Source organism: Gallinula chloropus, assembly GCF_964237585.1.
Source record: "Gallinula chloropus genome assembly, chromosome: 13".
Taxonomy (NCBI): domain Eukaryota; kingdom Metazoa; phylum Chordata; class Aves; order Gruiformes; family Rallidae; genus Gallinula; species Gallinula chloropus.
The window spans coordinates 14135614-14157329 of NC_140098.1; the positions used below are offsets into that span (position 1 = coordinate 14135614).

The following is a 21716-nucleotide window of genomic DNA, read 5'->3' on the forward strand; positions in this document are numbered from 1 at the left end:
GGATGTTTTTAGTGTCAGGAGGGAAAGTCCCTCCTTCCCTCCTTCCTTCCTTCCTTCCTTCCCCTCCTCTGGTTTGCAACTTGTCAGACTAATTCCTTCTTGCTCTTGCTTTGGTTTTGATCCCATTTATGGCTCTGGCTGTGTTTACCTAGCCTGAAGAAAGCTGTTTGTGCCCCAGGCAGCTTCCTCCTTCCTCGTTGTCATCTCGGAACACCTTTTATCATCAAATATCTGAGGCAGGGTGCTGGCTGGACCCCAACCTGTTCTTGTTGAGGTCCTCTGCTCCATAAGTGATGCTTCCTTTGAGCCTCTAACCAGAAGGATAGATAATTGCCCTGCCTTTAGACAAGCAGGGCTTGGTTTCAGCATGTCTATGAGTTTTTAATACCCCTTTCCTGTATCAGGGATAAGAAGCAGCAGTAAAGCAATCATGTGGTTTTTCCCTTCTGCAGGCAGGGCCCATGTCTCTCCTTGTTTGTGAAGATGATGTGTGGACACAGGAATCTCTTAGCTGCCCTTCTGGGCAGGCTCTGCCAGCTGATTTACCATCAGGTTAGTTTTCCAACCAAGGATCCTGTGGCTATAGTGCGCTGAAGGCAATCCTAGCTCTGGTTCCTGAGCACTGGGGCATGTATCTGCCTGGGCTGTGCTGTGGAGGGACCTCACCAGCTCTCAGGCTTCCAGAAAACCCCCAAAACCTCATTTCAGATGATGTGGATTTGCTCTCTAGAGTGTGAGCTGAATGTTTTCCTATAGCTACTGTAGGAAGGTGTGTGAATCCAAGATGTGTTTTAATAGAAGCTAAACACTTGGCTTCACACTGTGAAGTGTCAGGGGTTCCACTTGGGATGGAGGAATCCCAGACATAGAGCCTGGGAGAAGAGCTCTTGGGGAGCAGCCCTGCTGAGAAGGACCTGGGTGTGATGGGGGATGAGCTGGGAAGGGCTCCATCAGCAGAGGGGTGGCAGCAGGGACAAGGAGGGGATTGTCCCTCTCTGCTCTGCCCCTGTGAGGCCCCAGCTGGAGTCCTGTGTCCAGAGCTGCGGACCAACACAAGGAAGATGTGGGGCTGTTGGAGAGGGGTCAGAGGAGCCACAAAGATGATCAGAGGGCTGGAGCAGCTCCCCTACAGAGAGAGGCTGAGGGAGCTGGGCTGGGTCAGCCTGGAGAAGAGAAGAGAAGGCTGTGGGGGGACCTCATTGCAGCCTGCCAGTCGCTGAAGGGAGGAGGGGAACAGGAGGGGAATCAGCTTGTTAAAGGGCAGAGACTGGCAGGACAAGGGGGCTGGAGTGAAGCTGGAGGAGGGAAGGGTGAAAGGAGAGATTAGGGGGAAGTTCTTTGCAGAGAGAGTGGTGAGGGGCTGGAAGGGGCTGCCCAGAGAGGGGGTAAATGCCCCATCCCTGGGGGTGTTCAGGGCCAGGTTGGCTGGTGCCCTGGGCAACCTTGTGTAGCTCCAGGCCTGGAGGTTGGTGTCCCTGCCTGTGGCAGGGAGCTGGAGCTCTGTGATCCTTGGGGTCCCTCCCACCCCAGCCCGGCCTGGGATTCTCTGATTCTAAATTAAGTTGATGAACAGAGCGAAAGGAACAGTATCAGAATGGTTACAACTTTGGTTGTACACCCCTTTTAAATATAAAAAGGACCACCCACCCCCACACCTCCCATATCCCAGGGACATGGGTTTCTTTTAAAGAACTGTTGGGTTTATTGCAAAGGTTTTATTTAATTTAAAAGACTGATAGCTTCTGTGACAGCTGATCTAGTGTAAAAAGCCTTGAGAGCCTTCAGTTCTGGAGGCTGAATTTACAGCTGGTTGCTTCAGGTCACTGTGCTACAGAAATCTTACTGTGGGTTGACCAAGAGCTGCAGGATTTCAAGGCTGAAATGTTAACTGGTGCCCCTCATCTGCTAAATTGAGATTTGCTGCACTAATGAGTCAACAGGCAGAAGTGATGTTGTGCTCGTGGGTTTAATTCTGAGCTCGTTTTGTTACGAGTGAAATGTGTCTCCTCAGCTCTTCTGTTTGGCTTGCAGGGTCCTTCCCTGAATGATGCTCATATTTTAGGACTAGCAGCTTTTGTGATCCACTTAAGTGAATCCAGAGCTTTAATTCCTGAAGTGGAAGCCAAGTTTGGGGTTTCTCAGCCTGAAAAGGTCCTTCCTGTGTCCGAGTTCTGGCCCCTCTTGCTCGTGTGCAGGACAGAAGAGTCGTTTGCCTTCTGCATGAGGTGAGATTGGCATCCACCCCATCCATCCTTCCCCAGGTGATGGGTTTAGTGTCGCCCCAGAGGATTTCTGGAGCATCTGTGGGTGTTTGAGCTGTACAGAGAAAGCAACTGGTGGTGGTGCTGCCTGACATAGCACCCTGATGATGGTACTGCCTGTCCTGAAATTTGTGCTCTGGATGGGCTTGGGGTTGGGAGTGCACAAACAGAAGTGTTCCCAGAAGCAAATACCTCTGGGATGGGCTGGTTAAAAATATTCTCAATGCTCAGCCTGTGTTTTGACTTTGGGCTTTCTTGAGTGGGCAAAGACAGGATGGAGCTGACCAGGTAACAGGCTGCTTTCTGTTTTCTCTGCCAGGTTTTGCACTGCAGCAGCATCTTACCTTCTGTGCAAGTTTTCATCCTACTCCCATGAGGATTTGTGTGCCTTGCTTCCCCCTGGCCTCCTTAAAAAGGTAAAAGGAAAATAAGTTTTGCTGTTTCTCATGAGAAAGGTCAGACTTGGTTCAATTTCCCACTGCAGATTCCTGGGCAAGTGGGAAAAAAAACCCCAAACCCAAACCTGTATAAAAAATGCTTCTTTGAACCATCCCATCTTATCACCTTGTGCATCTGCTTGTCCAGCAGCTTCATCCTACCAGAGGTTGCTGGTTGTGGTGGGAACACCCAGGGATTGTCTGTCTGTTTCAGCTGCAGTACATCATGCCAAGGCTCTGCTTGGAAGCTCGGGGAATCCTGTGCCAGGAGGGGAACACAGACCTAAACTGGAGCTCCCTGTCCTGCCCCTCTCCAACCTCCAGAAGAGCCAGCCTCTCCCTGTGGAAGCAAGCACGCTTGCAGGAGCTCCTGAAGGAAGAAGCATTCCAGGTATAAATCTTCTCTGTGACTCCAGCTCACTTTTCAGATCCACCCTTTGCAGTTCCCTCACTGGTGATAGAAAGCTGCTTGTCAAAGCTTCCTGTCTGAGAGCTGCTCTGAGAGTTGGAAGATGTCACACACGAGGTTATGTGCTGGAAGGTGTTATGTGCTCTGTGTTATTTGTGGGTCTAGATAGTGATGGAAAGGGGGAGAGAGGGCTAGAGGTCAAGCTCCTGTGTCTTCTTCAGTGCAGAAGCAGAAAGCTTGACAAGATTTACCATATCAGCATGAAAATGGTCAGGAACTGTAGAGAAAAGGCCTGGCTGTGAGCTTAGCAGTGAGTCAAGTAACTGGAAGTTCTCCCTGTGTGTGTGGTTTTGGGGTTTGTTTCCTTGAGCTGAGTCTAAAGGCCAGTGTCCTCCTCAGCTGCCTGTGTACCTCAGGCTGCTTGGCTCTGCCCTGCTAGGAAGCAGCTTTAACCTCTCCATGTTCCCTTCACTCTGTTCCTTGCAAAGTACCTGCTTCCCCAGGATTTCTTTTTGGGGTTTTCTCTTTTAAACCCACTCCATACCAAACCAGTCTGCCTTTGCACAGCGGGGTCTGGCGTGTTACTGGGAGGACTCCTCCTGCTTGGCCAGCTTGATGTACAAGGCTGAAACACCTCAGCATTACAGCCTTTCCTTGGTGTTTGTACCAGTCTGATGACTGTGGCTCTTTGTTTTGCTACTTCTAACAACGTGTGTTCATTCTGGCACCTCTTCCTCACGATGAGGAGCACGTTTGGAAACATCAGAGGGGGCTGGGAGGAGGAGAGATGCTTTCTAGGCTTGCTTTCAGTATGTTTTTGAATGCTGGTGGGGTTTTACTGTGGATTTCTTGCAAGGGAAACAGTACAGGAACTTCCTTGGGTTGATGTGTCCTGTTTCCCATCTCTTTATCAGCACGGGGTTGTGTCTGGGTGCAGGGGAAGGGGGGGTTACATGCTGTTCTGCCCTCAGTCATTGCTCTTCCCAGTTGTCTTTCAGGGAGTGGCTGCTGTTGGAGCTGGAAGTGTCCCCTGAGAAGGATATTCTCTCTGCTTCAGAAAGGTCTGTTGGCAAGGGAATAGTTCCAGTGTCTTCCCCACCCAAAATTAGGGGAAAAGCTTTGAAAATTGGGGAGTTGACAATAAAAGTCACTGAACAAGCTGCTGCGGGACGCTGGTGCCCATTGACTGCCAGCTTGGGCAATGCTAGAACTTGAGGAGGTCCTCAGACATAACCTCTGTCCTGCATGCAGTCCTTCCAAATAACTCACACAATCACAAGGTTGGAAAAGCCCTTTAAGATCATCAAGTCCAACCATTCCCATCCTGTGCTAAACCAGATCCCTGAGCCTCTCATCTCCCCTTAACTCTTCCCAAAAGCTCCCTGTTTCTGGAAGCTGGATGGTTGACATCAGGCCACGTGGTGGCTGCTGGATGGCTCTTTATATCTGTGCTTCCATGGGTGCTTTTATCCATCATCATGCTTTGGTGCCTGAACTTCTTTCTACATTACAGGAGGGGCACTGTTAAAAGGCTCCTGACCTCCCTTTCCATGTCACAGGCAGGATTTCCATTACTGGGCTATCTATCAGAGGTACCTTCCTGCACCTTCTGCTTCGGGTGGCTGCGATGGGGACCTGGAGAAGGCATGTGGTGTTATCATCAGTGCCCTTCTGGATTCCTCCCAAAGGTATTCATTCTCCTTGCTTGTGTTTCTGGGGCTCTTCTTGCAGGACTGGCTGGCAGTGCAGGCTGGGAGGTGGTTCTGCTCTGCCTGACTCGACAGCCTTTGCATAAGAATCTTGCTTTAGGTGACAGAGGTCTGGGGTGTCACAGAGTCCCTTTGTCTGTCTGTCTGAGAGTTGAATTTGTATTCAGATTTGTTTGGCCAGACAAGCTTTGATGCCCCTGAGGATGTGGCTGAAGCTGGAAAATGAGGGGGGCAGGGTTATAGGAGAGTTGCTGTCTCCTCTACACTTATTTAAGGGATGTTAATGTTAGAGCTTTGTGCTCATCTGAAGCCACTGGACGTTCTTCCAGCTGCATTTTCCTCCTGGGCTCACAGGGTCGCTTCCCTGCTGTGTCTCCTCATCACAGGTCAGACCCAGGTGGTGGTGGCCAGTGGAAGATGTCAGCCAGCCCCGACATTCTCTGCAGGCTGCAGGTGATTTCAGACCCTGATGTGTATCCAGATGTTCAATCCTTGAATTTCACCAGGGAAAGTGTTTTCTAACACCTTGGTGTGTGTAAGGCTGACATTTGCTGCTTGGATGTGGAGACTGAGAGAGATTTTCCTTATTGATCTCCTTGAATTACATCAGAGAAACACAGAGTGCAAAAAATGTTTAGCCCTGATGAACACTGTGGGGGTTTGTTTGCCCCCTCTCCCTGTTTAGGAGCTGGTGCTGGAGCTGGGGTGTAGGAGAAAGCCTCTTCCTGGCTGTGTGGATGCCCACAGACATTTCCTCTTTGAGGTTCTCCAGGAAAGGCTGAAAGCTGGGAAAGGTGGCTCTGCTTTGGGAGAGCAGTTGTGGAGGCAGCACGAGCTGCTGCACCACACAAGGTAAAGGCAAAGGGCTCAAGCAAACCAATCAGGGGGGTGTGTAGCTGTGTGGTTGGGTCACCTCCCCTCCCCTCACACTGTGACATACAGCCTCAGAGAGGTCTGTGCCCTGGCACCCACGCAGTCAGCTGTGTCCCTCTGTGCCCTCCTGGGCTATGGGTTGCCCCTGCCAGTAGACTTCATTTCAAAGGCCAGGCACCTCCACAGCCTGCCTCTGCAGCCAGTGACACTCTTCCTGCCACCACTCCTGTTCACCATCACTCAGTCGCCCTGTGTGCTGTGGCAGCCTGGGTGTGTGTGTCACTCCTGAGCCGCTGGCGGTGCCGCCAGAGGGGTGTGTGTACCCCTTGAAACACAGGGGCTGGCATGGGCAACTGGAAAAACGTCCTGGTGCAGTTTCTGTTTGGGGTCTCTCACATCTGACCTGCTCTCAGGCTCCCCCAATACCCTGAGCATGGGGTCTGGTGCTCTTCCTGCCCATAACCCGGCTCTGGTTTGTCCCTCCCTGCCCCAGGCTCCTGACAGCGCTCCCAGCATCCGCTCTGATCGCCGCTTCTCACAAGGGGCAGAAACCAGCGCTGGACTGTGGGGGCTTCTTCTGCTTTGTCAACTCAGAGCTGGTGTGTGTCCTTAGCCAGAGGGCAGCTCCTTGTTGGTAAAGGCTTGAGATAAAACCTTCAACTTCTGGGGCTCAGGATAAGAGGTGAAACACTGGCGAACTGGAAACGACCTCAGCTTCTATGGGAGTGTAGGGAGGCTCTTGTCACCCCATTCTGTGTCCGTGGCCAGCTTGTATTTCCATGTATTTCTCCTGATGGGCTGTTTCAAGCCCTCCTGTGCTGCTGGGCACAGCCAGGGACCTCTGCTCATTCCAAAATGTAATCAAACCACTTCTGCCATCTGCAGCGTGCAGCAAGCAGGGCCCTCTGATTTGCTCTCTGGTGCTGGGACAGCAAAGCGCTGCCTGCTCAGGATCTCACTGGGTGACTTTGTGCCAGCTGATCCCTTCTGTGTCAGGCGCCCCAGAACACCCAAAGCCAATCCTAACTCAGAGGGAAAGGCAGGGATTTATTTCCTTTTCTCTCCTTGTCTCCCTGCAGAAGAACATCTGCTCCAGAGGGTACGCGCTCCCCTACGACATCACCACTCACTTCTTCAGGGTAACTTCTTCAGCCAGGAAAGCCAAGGGCATCCTGGCTTGTGTCAGGAATAGTGTGGCCAGTAGGTGTGGGGGGGGGATTGTGCCCCTGGACTGGGCACTGGTGAGGCTGCAGCTCGAGTGCTGGGTCCAGTTCTGGGCTCCTCAGCATCAGAAGGACATTGAGGTCCTGGAGTGAGTGCAGAGAAGGGCAACCAGGCTGGGGAAGGGGCTGGAGGGCAAATCCTCTGAGGAGCAGCGGAGGGAGCTGGGGGTGTTGAGCCTGGAGAAGAGGAGGCTGAGGGGAGACCTTCTCCCCACCTCCCCTGCCCTGCCAGGAGGGTGCAGAGAGGTGGGCGATGGTCTCTTCAGCCAGGGGACAGGAGCTGGGACAAGGGGCAATGGGCTCAAGCTGCCCCAGGGCAGGGTCAGCTCAGCTGGGAGGGGAAAGTTCTTCCCTGGCAGAGTTGTGGGGCTGTGGCACAGGCTGCCCAGGGAGGGGCTGAGTCACCCCCTGGGTGTGTTTAACAGAGGGGAGATGAGGTGCTCAGGGCTCTGGGGCAGCACAGGATGGGAATGGTTGGACTTGGTGATCTTAAAGGTCTTTTCCAGCCCAGTGACTCTGTAACTGATGCTGCTCTTGTCATCCCGCTCGCTCGCCTGTGCTGGGGTTGGTGTTTCTCTGCCAGGACACCCCCTGCTCTGTTCTTAGCAACGAGGTGTGGTATTTGTACCCTTGTTGTGAGAACCCCAGGGGTACATTCCACAGAGGAGCAGCAATCCAGGCAAACCCCGAGGAGTGCAGTGAGGAAGCAGCAACAGCGGTTAATTTTAATACAATAGAGCAAAGCTGGTGGGGAAGGAGCAGCTCTTGGGTGTGAGCTTCTTTTCCTGGGCCATGCTGACCCCTACAGTTATCTTCTGCGGCACTGCACGTGCCTCGGTGAGGTAGTGTAAAGGCATCCCTGTGTGTGTAGTCAAGGAGTAACTCCTCCCCTTCCAGGGCCTGCTCAGTGCCGGCGTGGGCTGCGAGGAGGAGGCGGCAGGAGCCATCAACGCTGTCCTGAGGGCGTGTCAAACCCAGTGCCCCGTTCTGCTCTGCTCTGCCGCGGTAACTGCTCTGATCTCAGCTGAAGAGCTGCTAAAAGCTGTGATTCTTAAACCCTGAGGGTCCTACCCAGGACCCAGGAGAAGCTGCTCTCTGAGGGGTTGGTGCCCAGCAGAAGCTGCTCTCAGAGCCTGGCTGCACTTCAGCAGGCAGCAGTGAATGCTGATGGGGACCAAGGCTGGTAGGACAGCCCAGTACAGGATCCTTTGTAAGGTTCAAACTCAGAATGGGCCTCAATCATTTTTTAGCCTGGGCCTTCAGTGTAATCTGGGTCAGTGTTTTACCCTGGGGGAGGGAGAATGCTGTGACTTGGCAAGCCACCAGAGCCTCCCCAGATGTATTCCTATGTCTCTTCCTTTCTGTTCCCCTGGGTTAGGTGGGGATAGGTGTTCCCCTTGCCTGTGGTAAGCACACACATCACCATTCATCACCATGACTAGAGGGGTGTGGGGGTGCTGCAGGGTGCACGTGCTCACACATGACCCTGGTTGCATTGCAAGGATGTGAAACTTCTCATGTTTCTTATGCCTGTGTGCTTACAGCCTGGGGGGTTTTCATTAGGGAGGGGGAAACCCCACCCTTTCTCCCACTCCCTGGCTGAGACAGTGTGTGTGCCTGGCTGGGAAGGTCACCACTCATCCCCCTGGCTTCTTGTCTCCCTAGCTTTGGTGGCCCAGGCTGGAGCCAATCCTTTGTTCTCAGTGGAAGAGGCTCTTTGGGGCTCCACTTGCAGAAGAACTGGAAAAGCTGAGGGAACAGCAGTGCTGGGCTACCAGGTGTGTATGAGGAGCCTGAGCGTGGATCCACAGGCAGGAGAAGCTGCTCTCTGAGGTGTCAGTGCCCAGGAGAAGCTGCTCTCTGAGGTGCCAGTGCCCAGGAGCCCTGTTCTCAGAGCCTGGCTGCACTTCAGCAGGCAGCAGTGAATGCTGATGGGGACCAAGGCTGGTAGGACAGCCCAGTACAGGATCCTTTGTAAGGTTCAAACTCAGAATGGGCCATTATCATTTTTTTAGCCTGACCCTTCAGTGTAATCTGGGTCAGTGTTTTACCCTGGGGGAGGGAGAATCTTTGGAGAGGAGCCTGGGAGGCTGAGCTGTGTCAGACCAACCCTGGAAACCACCTCCAGCCAGTGTTGAGTCACTGGCTCAGGCTGCCTGACCCTCTGCTCCTGGGATGGGGTCAGTCTCTGGGCCCTGCTGCTGTGTGCTCCCCTCCTTACCTGCCCTCACTCTGCCTGCTCAGCATCCTGCTGTCTCTCTCCAGAAGCTGGGAACTTTGTGCAAGATTCTCCTCACAGATAGTGAGAGACAAAACACGCAAATTGAAGTTATATTAATTAACTGGCTCTTAAGCTGCATCTCTATCAATCCAGGCAGCATTATTACATGTCACTGACTCATTGGGAACGCTGCTGCCTGTTTCTAGGCTTTTATTTTGTTAAACTGTCTCCACACAGCACCCAGCTGCAGGGGAATAAAGGGAAGAGGTTTATTTTTGGGGTCTTGTCACAATTACGCCCCCTCCAAGCCCCCGATTTCACAGCTGTGATTTTTTTACGTATTTATATATTATTGGGGTTTTGTCCCTCCAAACCCACACTATGCTGGTTTTGTTTCCTAGCTTCCTTTCTTCAGGAGTGGTTTCCCCTCCCTCTGGCCCTCCTTGGATCTCAGCTGCCTTCCTCCACTGCACCTTTCAGCACCAGTCACCAGGTGGAGGAGGGAGGAATGCCCTGAAGAGGCTGGGGACTGACACAGAGCAGGCAAGACTGTAACCCTCTGCTCTTCCCAAAACCCCAAGTTGGAAGTGAGAGATGGTTGTGCTGAGATGCTGCCTGGCAAAGCCTGTTGTGAAACCTTGCTGGTGGTGGTGGTGGTGGTTAGCTGGTGAAATTACCCCTTGTGAAATCCATGACCTCGAGGCAAAGTTGTTCCACACACAAAACTTCTGGGCCCAGCTGCTGCCTGGCAGTCCTGGTGATCTTCCAGGGAGTCTCCAGCACTGGAGCTGGCTGTGGGGAGTGTCCCCACGCTGAGAGGGTCACAGGTAAATCGTGTTGAAGCAGAACCTGTGCTCTGCTGTTTACTCTGGGGTTTATTGCTGCAGGCAGCAGTTACAGTAGCAGCTCCTCCTGCTCTGTGATTGACCCCTCCAGTGCTTATACTGGTCCAGAGCCAAAAGCTGTTGGTTGGGAGTTGATGTGTTCAGTATGTGTGGAATAGCAGCGGGTTTCCCCTCAAATCTGCCTTGAGAGGGGAGGACACCAGCAAGGGGAGGTGGCAGGGATCCAGCAAAGCTCTACCAGGCATCTGTCAGGGCAGGATTGTGGGGTGTGAGGACACAGCTCCTGCTGCAGCCAATGTTAGCTCTCCTCCCAGCCTACAGCTGGGGAAGCTTGCTCAGTTCTCCCTGTGTTTGGGGGGAGTTGTCTCTGCCCTCTGAAGAGAAGAGAAGGCTGTGGGGGACCTCACTGCAGCCTTCCAGTCCCTGAAGGGAGCAGAGGAACAGGAGGGGAATCAGCTTGTTAAAGGGCAGAGACTGGCAGGACAAGGGGGCTGGAGTGAAGCTGGAGGAGGGAAGGGTGAGAGGAGATATTAGGGGGAAGTTCTTTGCACAGAGAGTGTTGAGGGGCTGGAAGGGGCTGCCCAGAGAGGGGGTGGGTGCCCCATCCCTGGGGGTGTTCAAGGCCAGGTTGGCTGGGGTCCTGGGCAACCTTGTGTAGCTCCAGGCCTGGAGGTTGGTGTCCCTGCCTGTGGCAGGGGGCTGGAGCTCTGTGACCCTTGGGGTCCCTCCCAACCCAGACCAGGCTGGGATTCTCTGACTTGCTGACTGCAGGGAGCAGGCTGGGTTTAGGGTGCTGTTTGCCCTCAGAAGCAACAAACGATGTTAGGCTGATGTCAGGCTGTCATCTGTCTGCTTCAAACACGCTGCTTCACCTGGGAGGAGCAGCATTGCTCACAGTCCATCCTGGGAACCTGCATGGTGATTTCCTGACTAGAAAGTGTGAGTTCTGAGTCACTGCTGCAGATAAACCTCACAGGCATTCTCCTCTCCTTGCAGCTCCTGGGTTCTCTGCTGTTCTTCTCACTCATGGATCTCATCTCAGCAAAAATAGCACCAAAGGTAAACTCAGCCCTGAGGGGATTCTCATGACACTGAGTGTGTCTGAGCTCAGTCTGCTGCCTGGAGTTGTACCAGTGCTGTGAAGGCTGGTCCTTGTTCTGCCCAGAGGAAGCAGCAGCAGCAGCCCAGGCTGAGCCTGCTGAAAGCAGCCTGTTCCCATCAGATTAAATGGCATTTTCCTCTACCCCGAGAGACGTTATCTCCCCTCCTGAGGCAGCTTTCCTTCCTCTTCCTGAATGACTTGCTATTTTCAGTTCCCTGCCCAGACTTTACACCTCCCAGGTAGTGCAGGAGCCTCCTCTCTCTCCCTGTGTTGGTTTCCAAACCCTTTAATGCTGTTCTTAAATGGCAGGAGCACAGACAACAAGCTTCTCACAGCACCCAAAGCACCCCCAGCCTGGGAATGCTGCTCTCTGTCCCTCAGCTCTGAAATGCTGCCTCACAGACAGGATCAGAGAGCAGATTCATGTGAAAAAGAATCAATTCATGCAGCCTTCCAGTGCCTGAAGGGAGCAGAGGAACAGGAGGGGAATCAACTGTTTAAAAGGGCAGAGACTGGCAGGACAAGGGGGCTGGAGTGAAGCTGGAGGAGGGAAGGGTGAGAGGAGATATTAGGGGGAAGTTCTTTGCAGAGAGAGTGGTGAGGGGCTGGAAGGGGCTGCCCAGAGAGGGGGTGGGTGCCCCATCCCTGGGGGTGTTCAAGGCCAGGTTGGCTGGGGCCCTGGGCAGCCTTGTGTAGCTCCAGACCTGGAGGTTGGTGTCCCTGCCTGTGGCAGGGGGTTGGAGCTCTGTGACCCTTGGGGTCCCTTCCAACCCAAACCAGTCTGGGATTCTGTGATTTGGTCCTGTGGTCTGGGGGAAGAGTCACTGAGGAGAGAAACAGCTCGAGAGCTGGAAGGTCTTCCAAATAACAATGAGTAATGTGAAAAAGAAAAGAGAAATAACCCCAATCCCTGTTGTCAGTAGAAGGGTTGGAGGGGAGGAAACACCTCAGGGGAGCTTTGGCGTGGGCTGTGCAGCAGCTCCGAGCTGAGCACCGCTGGGAAGCGTGAGGGTGACGGATGGGATCTCTTGGGGTGGGGGGGTGTTTCCTCTCTGCTCTGGTGCAACCCCAGCCTGAGGTGCACCAGCCCTCTCCTTTCTGACTCCCAGGACAGTGTGGATTTTCAGACAGCTCTGGACCGGGCCCTGGAGATCTTCAGGTGCCTGGAGGAGAGAGGGGCAGCCTGGTCGTGGCTCTTCCATTCAGCAGAGAAAGGTGAGTGAGTCCTGCCTGTGAGGGGAGGAGGTTTGGAGATGCCCTGTTCCTGTGTCACCAGGGCACCTGTGTCACCAGGGCACCTGTGTGGAGGAACTGATGGGCACAAACCCCCCCACACACCTGCTTGAGTCAGAGCTGAGTCCATCCCACTCCTGCCCTGCCCTACGGGGACCTGGCTGATGGGTGGGAAGGGAGGGCTGGGGCTCAGGATTGTCCCCTCTGTCAGGGCAGCCCCAGTGGGGACAGCTTGCTTCTCCAGGGGTCCCCAAGCACTGGTGGGCCTGAGGGGAACCCAGTAACCCCTGTGCTGCTGTAAAAGTACAACACAAGGAGGTGTGAAGCATCTCAGTGCTTCCCTCTGGTTCTTGCAGGCCCTCCAGCATCCCTCGTCCTGCGCAGCGCAGCCTCAGCCCGTCACATCCAGCTCTTGCCTCTTGCCTTCTACAGGTAACAACACCCAGCTGGGCTGGGTTGTACCTACAGCAGCTCCCACCAGGAGCAGCCCTGCCAGCTCATCGTGCTCCTGGCAGCAGCACGAGGGGCTTGTAGAACAGCTGGAGGTTTTACAAGCTCTGTTGGGTCTTTGCTTCTTGTCTTTCCCCCCTTCCCAATCGGTGGTACCTGTCCCCCCTCCAGCCTCACCCCTTCCTTCCCCCACGAGCTGCTGGCTCGGGATCACACCTCCCTCTGTGTGGCACTCCAGTTGTACATCCAGCTGCTGCAGCTCTTCCTGGAAGGGAGAGACCTGCCCCCAGGCCCTGCAGAGCAGGTGAGTGAAGCTTGGTCTCTCTTATTATCTCCCTCCTGTAACTGTGAGCTTTATCCTTTATCCCCTTCCTTGCTGCTTGCAGCATCCCTCTGGTTTCCACCTTCCTGCCCAAAGCAGAGGGAGCTCCTGCAGCTGCCTCCTCACTCCTCCTGCAGGGTGGACGTGACCCTGATGGACCCTGGGACTAGTCGCTGGGTGGGGGGGGTGTTGGGTCCCGTTCTGCTGCTCAGAGGCAGGGACTGGGGGCTGAAAGCAGCGTTTCCTCAGCCCTGTCTCCTCCCTGTCCTCTGCAGGGGGATCCCTTGGAGGTGATGGCCAGGGCCCGGCGCTTCCTGCTCGCTGCCATCCCGCGGTGCCCAGCCCACAGCTTCGGGCTCACACAACCGGTGCGTTCGGGTGGGGTTGGGGTTTCTCTTGTCTCCCAGGGTGTGGGAACGCTGCTTCTCCCTGCGGAGCCTTCCCGGGGCGCTCGCTCTGTGCCCCACATGCTGCGCTTCCCTAACGTGGCTGGGGGTGGCGGCAGGGACAAGCTGCTGCCCCATCAGTGCTTCCACCGTACCCTCCCTCTCCCAGGCTCCTTTCCTCAGCTCCATCACCTGCTGTCCTCGAGCAGTTGCTTGGGGACATCTCAAGCACAGCTTCCCACAAGCACCCAGACTTTACTTCTGTGCCTCATTTCTTCCCTCTCCTGGGCCAGGAGGAGCAGCCAAATGCCACAGAACTGCTGTGCCTCACCAGCAGCTCCAACACTGACCTGCTTCCCCTCTCCCCAGCTCCTGCCTGCATGTGAAGAACTGGACCCAGAGCTGGGAGCCACCCTCCTGCACTTCTCAAGGCCAGAGGTGGAGCTGGACGAAGAGCTGGTGCTGTTCTGAGCCGGGCAGGACGAGCTGAGCTGAGAACACCCGGAGCACAGGGCCAGGACAAGGTGTGACCTCTCTCATCCCCTCTGTTTCTTTCAAATTACTTTGTAAATAATTTATTACAAGCATAACCATGAAGCTCTTGTTACAATAAAAAGTAGGTTACAAATTTCAGTTTTTAGACTTGCTTTGGGAATCGTAATTACCTTTTCCTCATCGTTTTGCCTCAAAAACCTTTGCTTGACGTTGTTCCACTGTCCTCTGTACCCCAACAGCCACCCAAGGGTGGCAGCTCCGTGCAGGCAGCGGCTTGTGCAGGCAGGGAACTGTTGTGACCAACGTGGTTTGTACACCTGTGTGCGTGGGGACAAGGAGGGGGGACAGAACCGCCCAGGGGCCGCGCTGCCGCCTCCCCCGGGGTGAGACAGACGCTTAGTACAACACTGCGGAACCAGAGGTGAGCATGGAGAATCACAGCATGGGAAGGAGCCTTTCTGAGCAAGCTGAAGCTAATTCCACCGAGGTCTTTGGGAGCCTAAAAAATAACCAAACCCACCGTAGACGGGGAAACCTCCGCTCTGCCGTACGGGTCCTACCGGGGCGGCGTCACCGTCCGTGTGTGTCCCCCCCACCTCTCAGGTGGGCTCCTGCTGTGCAGTCACTTCTGGCTTTACCACCTGGCTTTCTGAAGTCCCTGAAGTATTTAGGAGGAGGAGGGGTTCTGGCTCCAGCGGCTTGGCTTTGTCCTGAGTCTGGGTCAGGGGGTGCACCATGGACATGTGGACATTGAGGTTGTGGGCCTTCTCGAAACGCTTCCCACACTGGTCGCAGGCGAACTCCAGCTCCGCCTCAGCCTTGTGCTTGGTCATGTGGTACTTGAGGGACGCTCGCTGCCGGCACTGGAACCCACAGATCTCACACCTGCAAGGGAAACTGGGGCTGAGCACCCAGCCTGAAGCCACAGCCCCGGCCCCGGCTCCCCCTCACACCCAGCGTGCCGAGGAGAAGACGACCAAGGCCTCTGAGCTGCTGCGTGTGGCACCTCCTGCAGCATCTCAGGTCACGCAAGCGAGTCTCCTCCTCCAGCCCACAGCTCCTCACTGGTAGCTGAGGGCTTGGGGAGAGCAACGGGGGGCTTGGGGAGAGGAGACATTGTGAGACTCGCTCAGCAAGGGCCACGTGCTGCAGCCAGGGACTTTGGGAGATTGGGCTACGCTGTGGCCACATTACTGCCAGCCCCAGGCAGGGCTGTACCATGGAGTTACTGTGCTGAGGAGAGGGACAGTGGGAGCAGAGCAGGAGGTCGCTGCTCCTCCCACCCCCTTCCCTCCCCAGGCACAGAGGGCTGGGGCACACTTACTGCAGGGGCTTGGCTCCCGAGTGCCGCATTTGATGGACCGAGAGGTGCTTGCGCTGCTTGAAGGTCTGTCCACACTCATCACAGATGTAGTTACGAACCTCTGCAAGGCCAGAAGGGACAGAGTCATGGATCCCTCTGAGCCCTGAGGATGGCAGCTGCCTCCACACACTCACTGCTGGGGTCAGAATTCCTCCCCCAGCCTCACGCCCCACTGTCTGGTTGCTGCTGGGACACACCTGTGTGGATGAGCTTCACGTGGCGCTGCAGGTACCGGTCGATCATGAACACCTTGTTGCAGCCAGGATGAGGACAGGGCCTCTCCCGAACCTCTTCGTGATGCTCCTTGATGTGTTTCTGTAAAGGAAGGATGGAGCTTTTAACCCCCAGGCTGCGTTTTCCCCAGTGGAAAACATGGATCCCCTGATAAACGAGACCCCCCCCCCAGCTTGCCAGGCTCACACATCAGCTCTGCTTCCCTCAGGAAAGCAAGAGATTTGTGCCCAAATCTGCCCTGGCAGCGGGGGCTTTGATGGGACACAGCAGAGCTCCAGCACAGGAGCAGCACACAGAGCCACAACAGCACCCTTTGCTTTTTTAGGAGGGCTGAAAAAGGCCCCCCAACTGCTTCACTTAATCACTCAGCAGTGAATTGAACCTGTCCCAGGTCCTTTCCTCAGCCTGACCCTGCGCTGCAGCGCTCCAAGCTCAGGTTTGAGATGGGAACAAACCTACCTTCATGCCATCAGCCCCTCTGTAGACAGCCGTACAGCCCTGGTAAGGACACTTGTAAATGGTAGGCAGCTCCTCCCTGCAAAGCAGAGCTGTGTCAGATGACATGCCAGGCTGGATGCTGCCCACCGACACATCAAGCCGGGTGCTGCCCCCACCCCCTGCTCCTTCTCACCTTTCACACTTGATTTTCTTTTTCCAGCCTGGCTTTGGCCCTGGCTTCTTCCTTATTTTGGGTTCTTCCACCTTCTTGGCTTCCTTGCTGTCGCTCTTCTTGCTAGAACCCCTCCAAGAAGGAAGAGAGGAGGAGGACAGTGGGTTAATACTCGATGTCGGGTTTATTCCTCCCACCTAACGCTCCCCACAAGGCTTGGCTTGACTGGGAAAAGCACGGGCAGGGAACTGGGAGGAGGAGGGAGCCTGGGGAAGGCGGATGCTGGGGCATTGCTGGGACCTCAGGTGGGGGGTGTGGAGAGAACTGAGGCCGGAGGGGTGAGTAGTGGCCCCAGCAGAGCGCTCTGACGCCCTGAGCCCTTACTTCTTCTCAGGGTACGGCTCGAAGGAGTCATCTGACGACTGCACGTTCCTCTTCTCATTCTCATCGTCGCTTATGAAGTCCCTGGGAGAGGGAAGATGCCCTTTACCCCCCCAGCACCGGCCCGGCCCCTCCGCACCGGCAGCGCTGCGTGTTCCTGCCCCCGGCGCCACCCATCACCCCGTGGCAGCCCGGGCTCCTCGTGTTTCCTCCCCCAGCACCCACCCCACCCGGGGCCTCTGAGGACCAGATCTCTGTAGGAATAACTGAGCCACCATCAGGAGAACCAAAACCGAGCAGGAGACCCAAGAGTCGGGTCTACTCGTTCCTGAGGGACGTCGCCACCGCTTCCCACGCTGGGGAAAGGAGTTGTGCAGAGCAGGAATGGAACAGCATCAGCTGGAGGAGTCAGGCAGGCCCTTCTGTACCTCTCCTCCCACAGAGGTTTGGGACTTTCCTTCTCCTCCTTTCAAGCCCAGAGCCACATGAGCAGCAATTAATTGTGGGGCCAGGACTGAGGCAATGAGTTGGTGCAGCACTTTTAATGTGACCCCCCCCCAGAACTCCACCTGCACTCGGCCCTTTGCAGCATCTGCCCCACTGTGCCTGGACTGTTCCCAGTTCCAAACCTCCCTCAGCTGCTGTGGCTGGAGGCTTGAAGCCAAATCTTTGACCATAAGGGCTGAGGAAGCTGCTGCTGGCAGCAAATTGGGTGATTCCCCCATGTGCTGCCCCTTGCCTGTGTTCCTGCACCAGGGGAATCGCTCCCAGGGGCAACAAGGGAATCACAGCAGTCCCAGCAAGGGGCTGGAGCCGTGGCTCTGCCACCACCCAAGACCCCCACACCCCTCCTTCCCCAGAGTGGAGAAGGGGGGAAGGAAACAGGACCAGGTTTGCTGGGAGCAGCCAACCACCTTGGAGGCTGGAGGCGACACGCGCGTGCGCACCGCTCCAGGACACTCATGGAGAGAGAGAGAGAGAGCTGGAGAGAGCTCTCAGGGGCAGCTCGTTTCACACTGGCAAAGAGACATTTAGACTGTTTCAAACCCACTCTTCTCTCACCCCTCAGAAAGGTCACTGAACTCGTCTTTTACCCGCTCATCCGACGTTGCAGACAGAACCTGCTTCCCACTCAACTGTCCTAGGGAACGAAGGAGAACAGGGAGTGTTACACGGCAAAGCAGCACAGACCAGGGGGTGGAGGGAGCTGCCCAGAAGGGAGAGGCCACTCTGGGTTGGCTCAGGGTGCTTCACGCTCCCCAGCGAGGTCGTGGTTCGTTAAACCAAGCTCTCCAGTCTGCTCTGCCCACAGCCCAGGGCTGGGACAGCCTTTACCCTGGAGCCTTTACCCCATGACACCAGCTCTGTAACTGAGACACGTCCCCGAGTGAGTCGCTGCTGCTGATCCTCCTTCCAGCAGCAGGGGTCTCCCAGGGCTCTCAGGGCTAAACACAGCCCGACTTCTGCAACTCAAAGTCGGTGTTAATTCCCAAGTGAGGGGTGTTGGGAGCAGGACCACCCAGCACCTTCCCTCTGCGGGCAAAAGGGGCTCATGTTTTGTGGCACTGCCCATGGCAGGGTGGGGAAACCCTTCCTCACTGGCACACAGACAGGTTTGGACTGAGATCTGGTAAACGTGGCACTGGAGAACCAGCGAGCACTGGGCACGGTGTTCCCAGGCAAGAGTGAGGCACAGAGGGGTCTGGCCAGCCAGGTGCAGCCTGTGAGGGAGCAGCCAAGTCTCACCCCTTGATTGGAAGAGGAAACAGTCTCTGGTGTGAGGCTGCCAGCTTGTTGTGTGTGACATGGGTGGCTGAACCTGCGTTGGCCTTTCCTTGGGTGAGGCTCAGTGCCCCACCTCGGAGGTGATGCTTTTGCGCACTCCCCAGCTGGGGTCTGCACCCTCCCCGAGGAGCAGCGGTCTCTGAGGAGGGGGCCCAGCCCCACTACTGCTCCCTGGCCCAGCTCTCCAGCTCTGCCCATCTCCACTGGGAGCTCAGAAGGCAAATCCCTTACCTGGGGCACCGCTCAGCGGCGACGCGGGCTGCGGCAGCGCGCTGTCCTGTACGGACGCCGTGCTCTCCAGCGGCGAGCGAGAGGAATCCCTGTCCTGTGGGGCCTCATTCTCCACGTTCAGCGGCACCACCGCGGGCCCTTTGTTTGCAGGCTGCTGGCAAGGACTGGTCCTTACTGGAGCGTGCTGGGCTTTGGGGGCAGAAGCCACCCCGGCGGCGTCGCCCGCCCCTGCCCCGTTGTCCGTCAGGCGCTGGGCCGTGCTCTTGCTCCACTCCCGCTTGACAGACAGGGCGCTGTCCACCAGCAGGGTGCTACAGTCCGAGTCGGTGTCCATGACGTAGTCGTGGCCCTGGCCGCAGCCCCAGACGGCGCGGATGATGCCGCAGTACTCGGAGGACAGGACGCTCTGCAGCCCGGGCGCCGCGGGGCAGCTGCCGCCGTGCGTGTGCGCCCACGTCACCAGGCTGCGCAGGCACTGCGGGCTCGACGTGATCAGGTCCACTGTGAGGAGGGGGGGGAAAGGCAGCACCCACTGAGTCAGGGACCCCTGTGCTGGCCAAAGGGAGGGACCCCACAGCCCCCAGCCAAGGGGAGGGACCCCGCTGCCCCCCCCCCCGGCCCTGGCTGCCGCGTCAGAAGGGAAGCGGAGACACCCCGCAGGTGCCGCAGCCGGATGGACTGGGGCCAGGGCAGCCCCACCGACTGCCACCATCACCCCTTCCACAGTGGAAGTGTGTTTCCCACCACACCCACAGCATCCAATGGTGGATGGGACCACCCAGCCCGGCTCTGCCTTCTCCTCCCCCTCCCCACGTCAGCCTGCGCCTCGGCTCAGGGAGGTGTGGATCCCGGTGAGGGGACCAGTCCGGCCGGCACACAGCTCCAGGGGGTGCAGGAGCCACACTGCCTGCTGGTCTTTCCTCAGCACCCCCAAATCCCAGCCCTTAGTTAAAGGCATCACGAAAGGAAAAGGCAAGCAGCTCCAACAGCAGGCACTCACCCAGGCAGGAGGCACCTCCTTCCACCCCGGGCAGGGCCTGGGCTGCGCCGCTCCTGCAAAAGCCAGAAGAGCAGAGTGAGGGTCTCAGGGGTGACGGAGAGACACCCCCGTCCCCTCACCCCAACTCCAGCCCACGGCCAACTTCCTACTCCCAGGAAGGAAGAAACACCACGTACTTTCCTTTGGCCTTCACCTGGCCCGTGGGGGAGGCGTTGACCCTCTGGATGAAGGTCCTGAGGACGCTGCGGCACTTGTAGAACTGGGCATGGCATTTCTTGCAGACAAACTGCGGCAGCGCCGGGTCCTGCCGCACCGGCACGCCCAGCAGCCGCTGGAAGTCGCTGAAGAAGACCTGGTCCAGGCGGCGCTGCCTCTCCGAGCTCTCCCCCATCACCGGCACCTTCCCGAAGACATGGCGCAGGCTCCTGGAGGAGAACTTCCCGTGGCACAGCCGGCAGTAGCCGGTGCTCAGGGCTCTGCCGATTCCTGCCGGGGAAGAACCCAACTGCTGGGTGTCTGAGATAAGGAGCTGGGGGTGGGGGGGGATTTCCCCACCCCTTGACTGAGTTGGGCAGGTCGCCCCCCCCTGATCTCCCCCCCCCAAGCTCTGCCTTCAGCACAGGCACAGCATCACCCGGCTGGAAAACACCTTTAAAGATCATCCGGTCCAACCATTCCCATCCTGTGCTGCCCCAGAGCCCTGAGCACCTCATCTCCCCTCTGTTAAACACACCCAGGGGGTGACTCAGCCCCTCCCTGGGCAGCCTGTGCCACAGCCCCACAACTCTGCCAGGGAAGAACTTTGCCCTCCCAGCTGAGCTGACCCTGCCCCGGGGCAGCTTGAGCCCATTGCCCCTTGTCCCAGCTCCTGTCCCCTGGCTGAAGAGACCATCGCCCACCTCTCTGCACCCTCCTGGCAGGGCAGGGGAGGTGGGGAGAAGGTCTCCCCTCAGCCTCCTCTTCTCCAGGCTGAACACCCCCAGCTCCCTCAGCTGCTCCTCAGAGGATTTGCCCTCCAGCCCCTTCCCCAGCTTGGTTGCCCTTCTCTGGACTCACTCCAGGACCTCCATGTCCTTCTGATGGTGAGGAGCCCAGAACTGGACCCAGCACTCGAGCTGCAGCCTCACCAGTGCCCTGTCCAGGGGAACCAAAAACCCAGGCAGGGAGAGAGCCCCTCCCTGTGACCCTGCACTGCAGATCCCAGCCCCACACTGCCACCAGCTGCCCCTAAACTCGGCCTTTCTGGCCCAGCCACCCCAGGGACAGGAGCTCCTGGAGCTCCCTGGGACACGGTTGAGCTTTGCCAACCTCTTCTCCCTCCCCGGTGTATTTACAGCCGGTGGTCGCACCCCGTGGCGAGCCCCGGCCCTCGCAGCCGCTTTGAGGTTGATGGGCTGGGGAGCCAGCGGGAGGCGGGGACGGGGGGGGGACCCGGAGGATGCGAAGCGTCTCCCCGGCTGCCGCTCCACGCAGCGTGGCCGGACACCTCGGCCCCGTCCCGCCGCCGGGTCAAACCCTTCTCCTGCCTCCAGCCGCACCGGAGCGTTCGGCTCCCGGGGCTGCAGCATGGGGCAGCGGGACGGGGGGTGCCCCGGGGGCCTCCCCCGCCTCCTGCTTACCGGCACCGCGAGGCGCGGCGGGGCTGAAGCTCGGAGCCCCCGGGAGAGGCGGCGGGGGCTCGGCCGGTGCCCGCCAGGACCCCCACACCCCCCCCCCTGCGGCCTGTCCCGCCGGGCGACCGGCCCCGGGGGCTGGGCCCGGGCCCTGCGCTGCTCCCGGGGCGGGACGAGCCGCTGCCGCCCCCCCCCCCCCCCCCCGCCGGGAGAAGCGGCCGAGCGGGGGGTCCGGGCCGCCGCTCCCCGCCCGCCCCGCGGCCTCTCCCCCCCCGCCGCCCGGGCCCCGCCCGGGCCTCACCTGCCTCCGCGGCCCCGCCGAGCGCCCCGGGCCGCGTCCAAGCCAACGCCGGGTCCCAGCCCGCGGGGGGCTCGGGCCGCGCCGCCGCCTCTGTCCCTCGGGCCGCCGCCCCGGGGCGCCGCCGGGACTCGGCACCCGCCGCTCCGGAGCCGCCCGCGGCCGCCAGGAACCGGCCGCGCCGATCGCGCTTCATCGCCGCCGCCGCCGCCGCGGGCCCGGGCCCGCCCCGCCC

The 21716-nt window shown here is 57.7% G+C and overlaps 2 protein-coding genes across 2 annotated transcripts in view; one reads left to right on the top strand and one right to left on the bottom strand.

Moving 5' to 3' along the window:
• FANCA (FA complementation group A) overlaps positions 1 to 13942 on the top strand; it is a gene marked incomplete at both ends in the record, with an annotated part of 38921 nt that extends 24979 nt beyond the window's left edge. The window contains 19 exons of the mRNA XM_084270070.1: positions 453 to 552; positions 2032 to 2225; positions 2581 to 2677; positions 2913 to 3089; positions 4095 to 4168; positions 4667 to 4795; positions 5203 to 5269; positions 5502 to 5668; positions 6183 to 6288; positions 6769 to 6828; positions 7810 to 7917; positions 8578 to 8690; positions 9535 to 9676; positions 10975 to 11037; positions 12190 to 12295; positions 12670 to 12745; positions 12869 to 13067; positions 13361 to 13453; positions 13841 to 13942. Coding sequence (XP_084126196.1) covers positions 453 to 552; positions 2032 to 2225; positions 2581 to 2677; positions 2913 to 3089; positions 4095 to 4168; positions 4667 to 4795; positions 5203 to 5269; positions 5502 to 5668; positions 6183 to 6288; positions 6769 to 6828; positions 7810 to 7917; positions 8578 to 8690; positions 9535 to 9676; positions 10975 to 11037; positions 12190 to 12295; positions 12670 to 12745; positions 12869 to 13067; positions 13361 to 13453; positions 13841 to 13942 — 2173 coding nt within the window. The remainder of the gene's footprint in view (positions 1 to 452; positions 553 to 2031; positions 2226 to 2580; positions 2678 to 2912; positions 3090 to 4094; positions 4169 to 4666; positions 4796 to 5202; positions 5270 to 5501; positions 5669 to 6182; positions 6289 to 6768; positions 6829 to 7809; positions 7918 to 8577; positions 8691 to 9534; positions 9677 to 10974; positions 11038 to 12189; positions 12296 to 12669; positions 12746 to 12868; positions 13068 to 13360; positions 13454 to 13840) is intronic.
• A 98-nt stretch (positions 13943 to 14040) lies between these two features.
• On the bottom strand, positions 14041 to 21677 carry ZNF276 (zinc finger protein 276; the record flags this gene model as incomplete). Its single annotated transcript, XM_084269908.1, has 11 exons — positions 14041 to 14851; positions 15291 to 15390; positions 15527 to 15644; positions 16023 to 16098; positions 16195 to 16305; positions 16558 to 16638; positions 17617 to 17695; positions 18571 to 19071; positions 19571 to 19623; positions 19747 to 20056; positions 21485 to 21677. The coding sequence occupies 11 exons, from the start codon at positions 21675 to 21677 to the stop codon at positions 14566 to 14568; spliced, it is 1908 nt and encodes a 635-aa protein (XP_084126034.1). The 3' UTR covers positions 14041 to 14565.
• Positions 21678 to 21716: the final 39 nt, after the last annotated feature.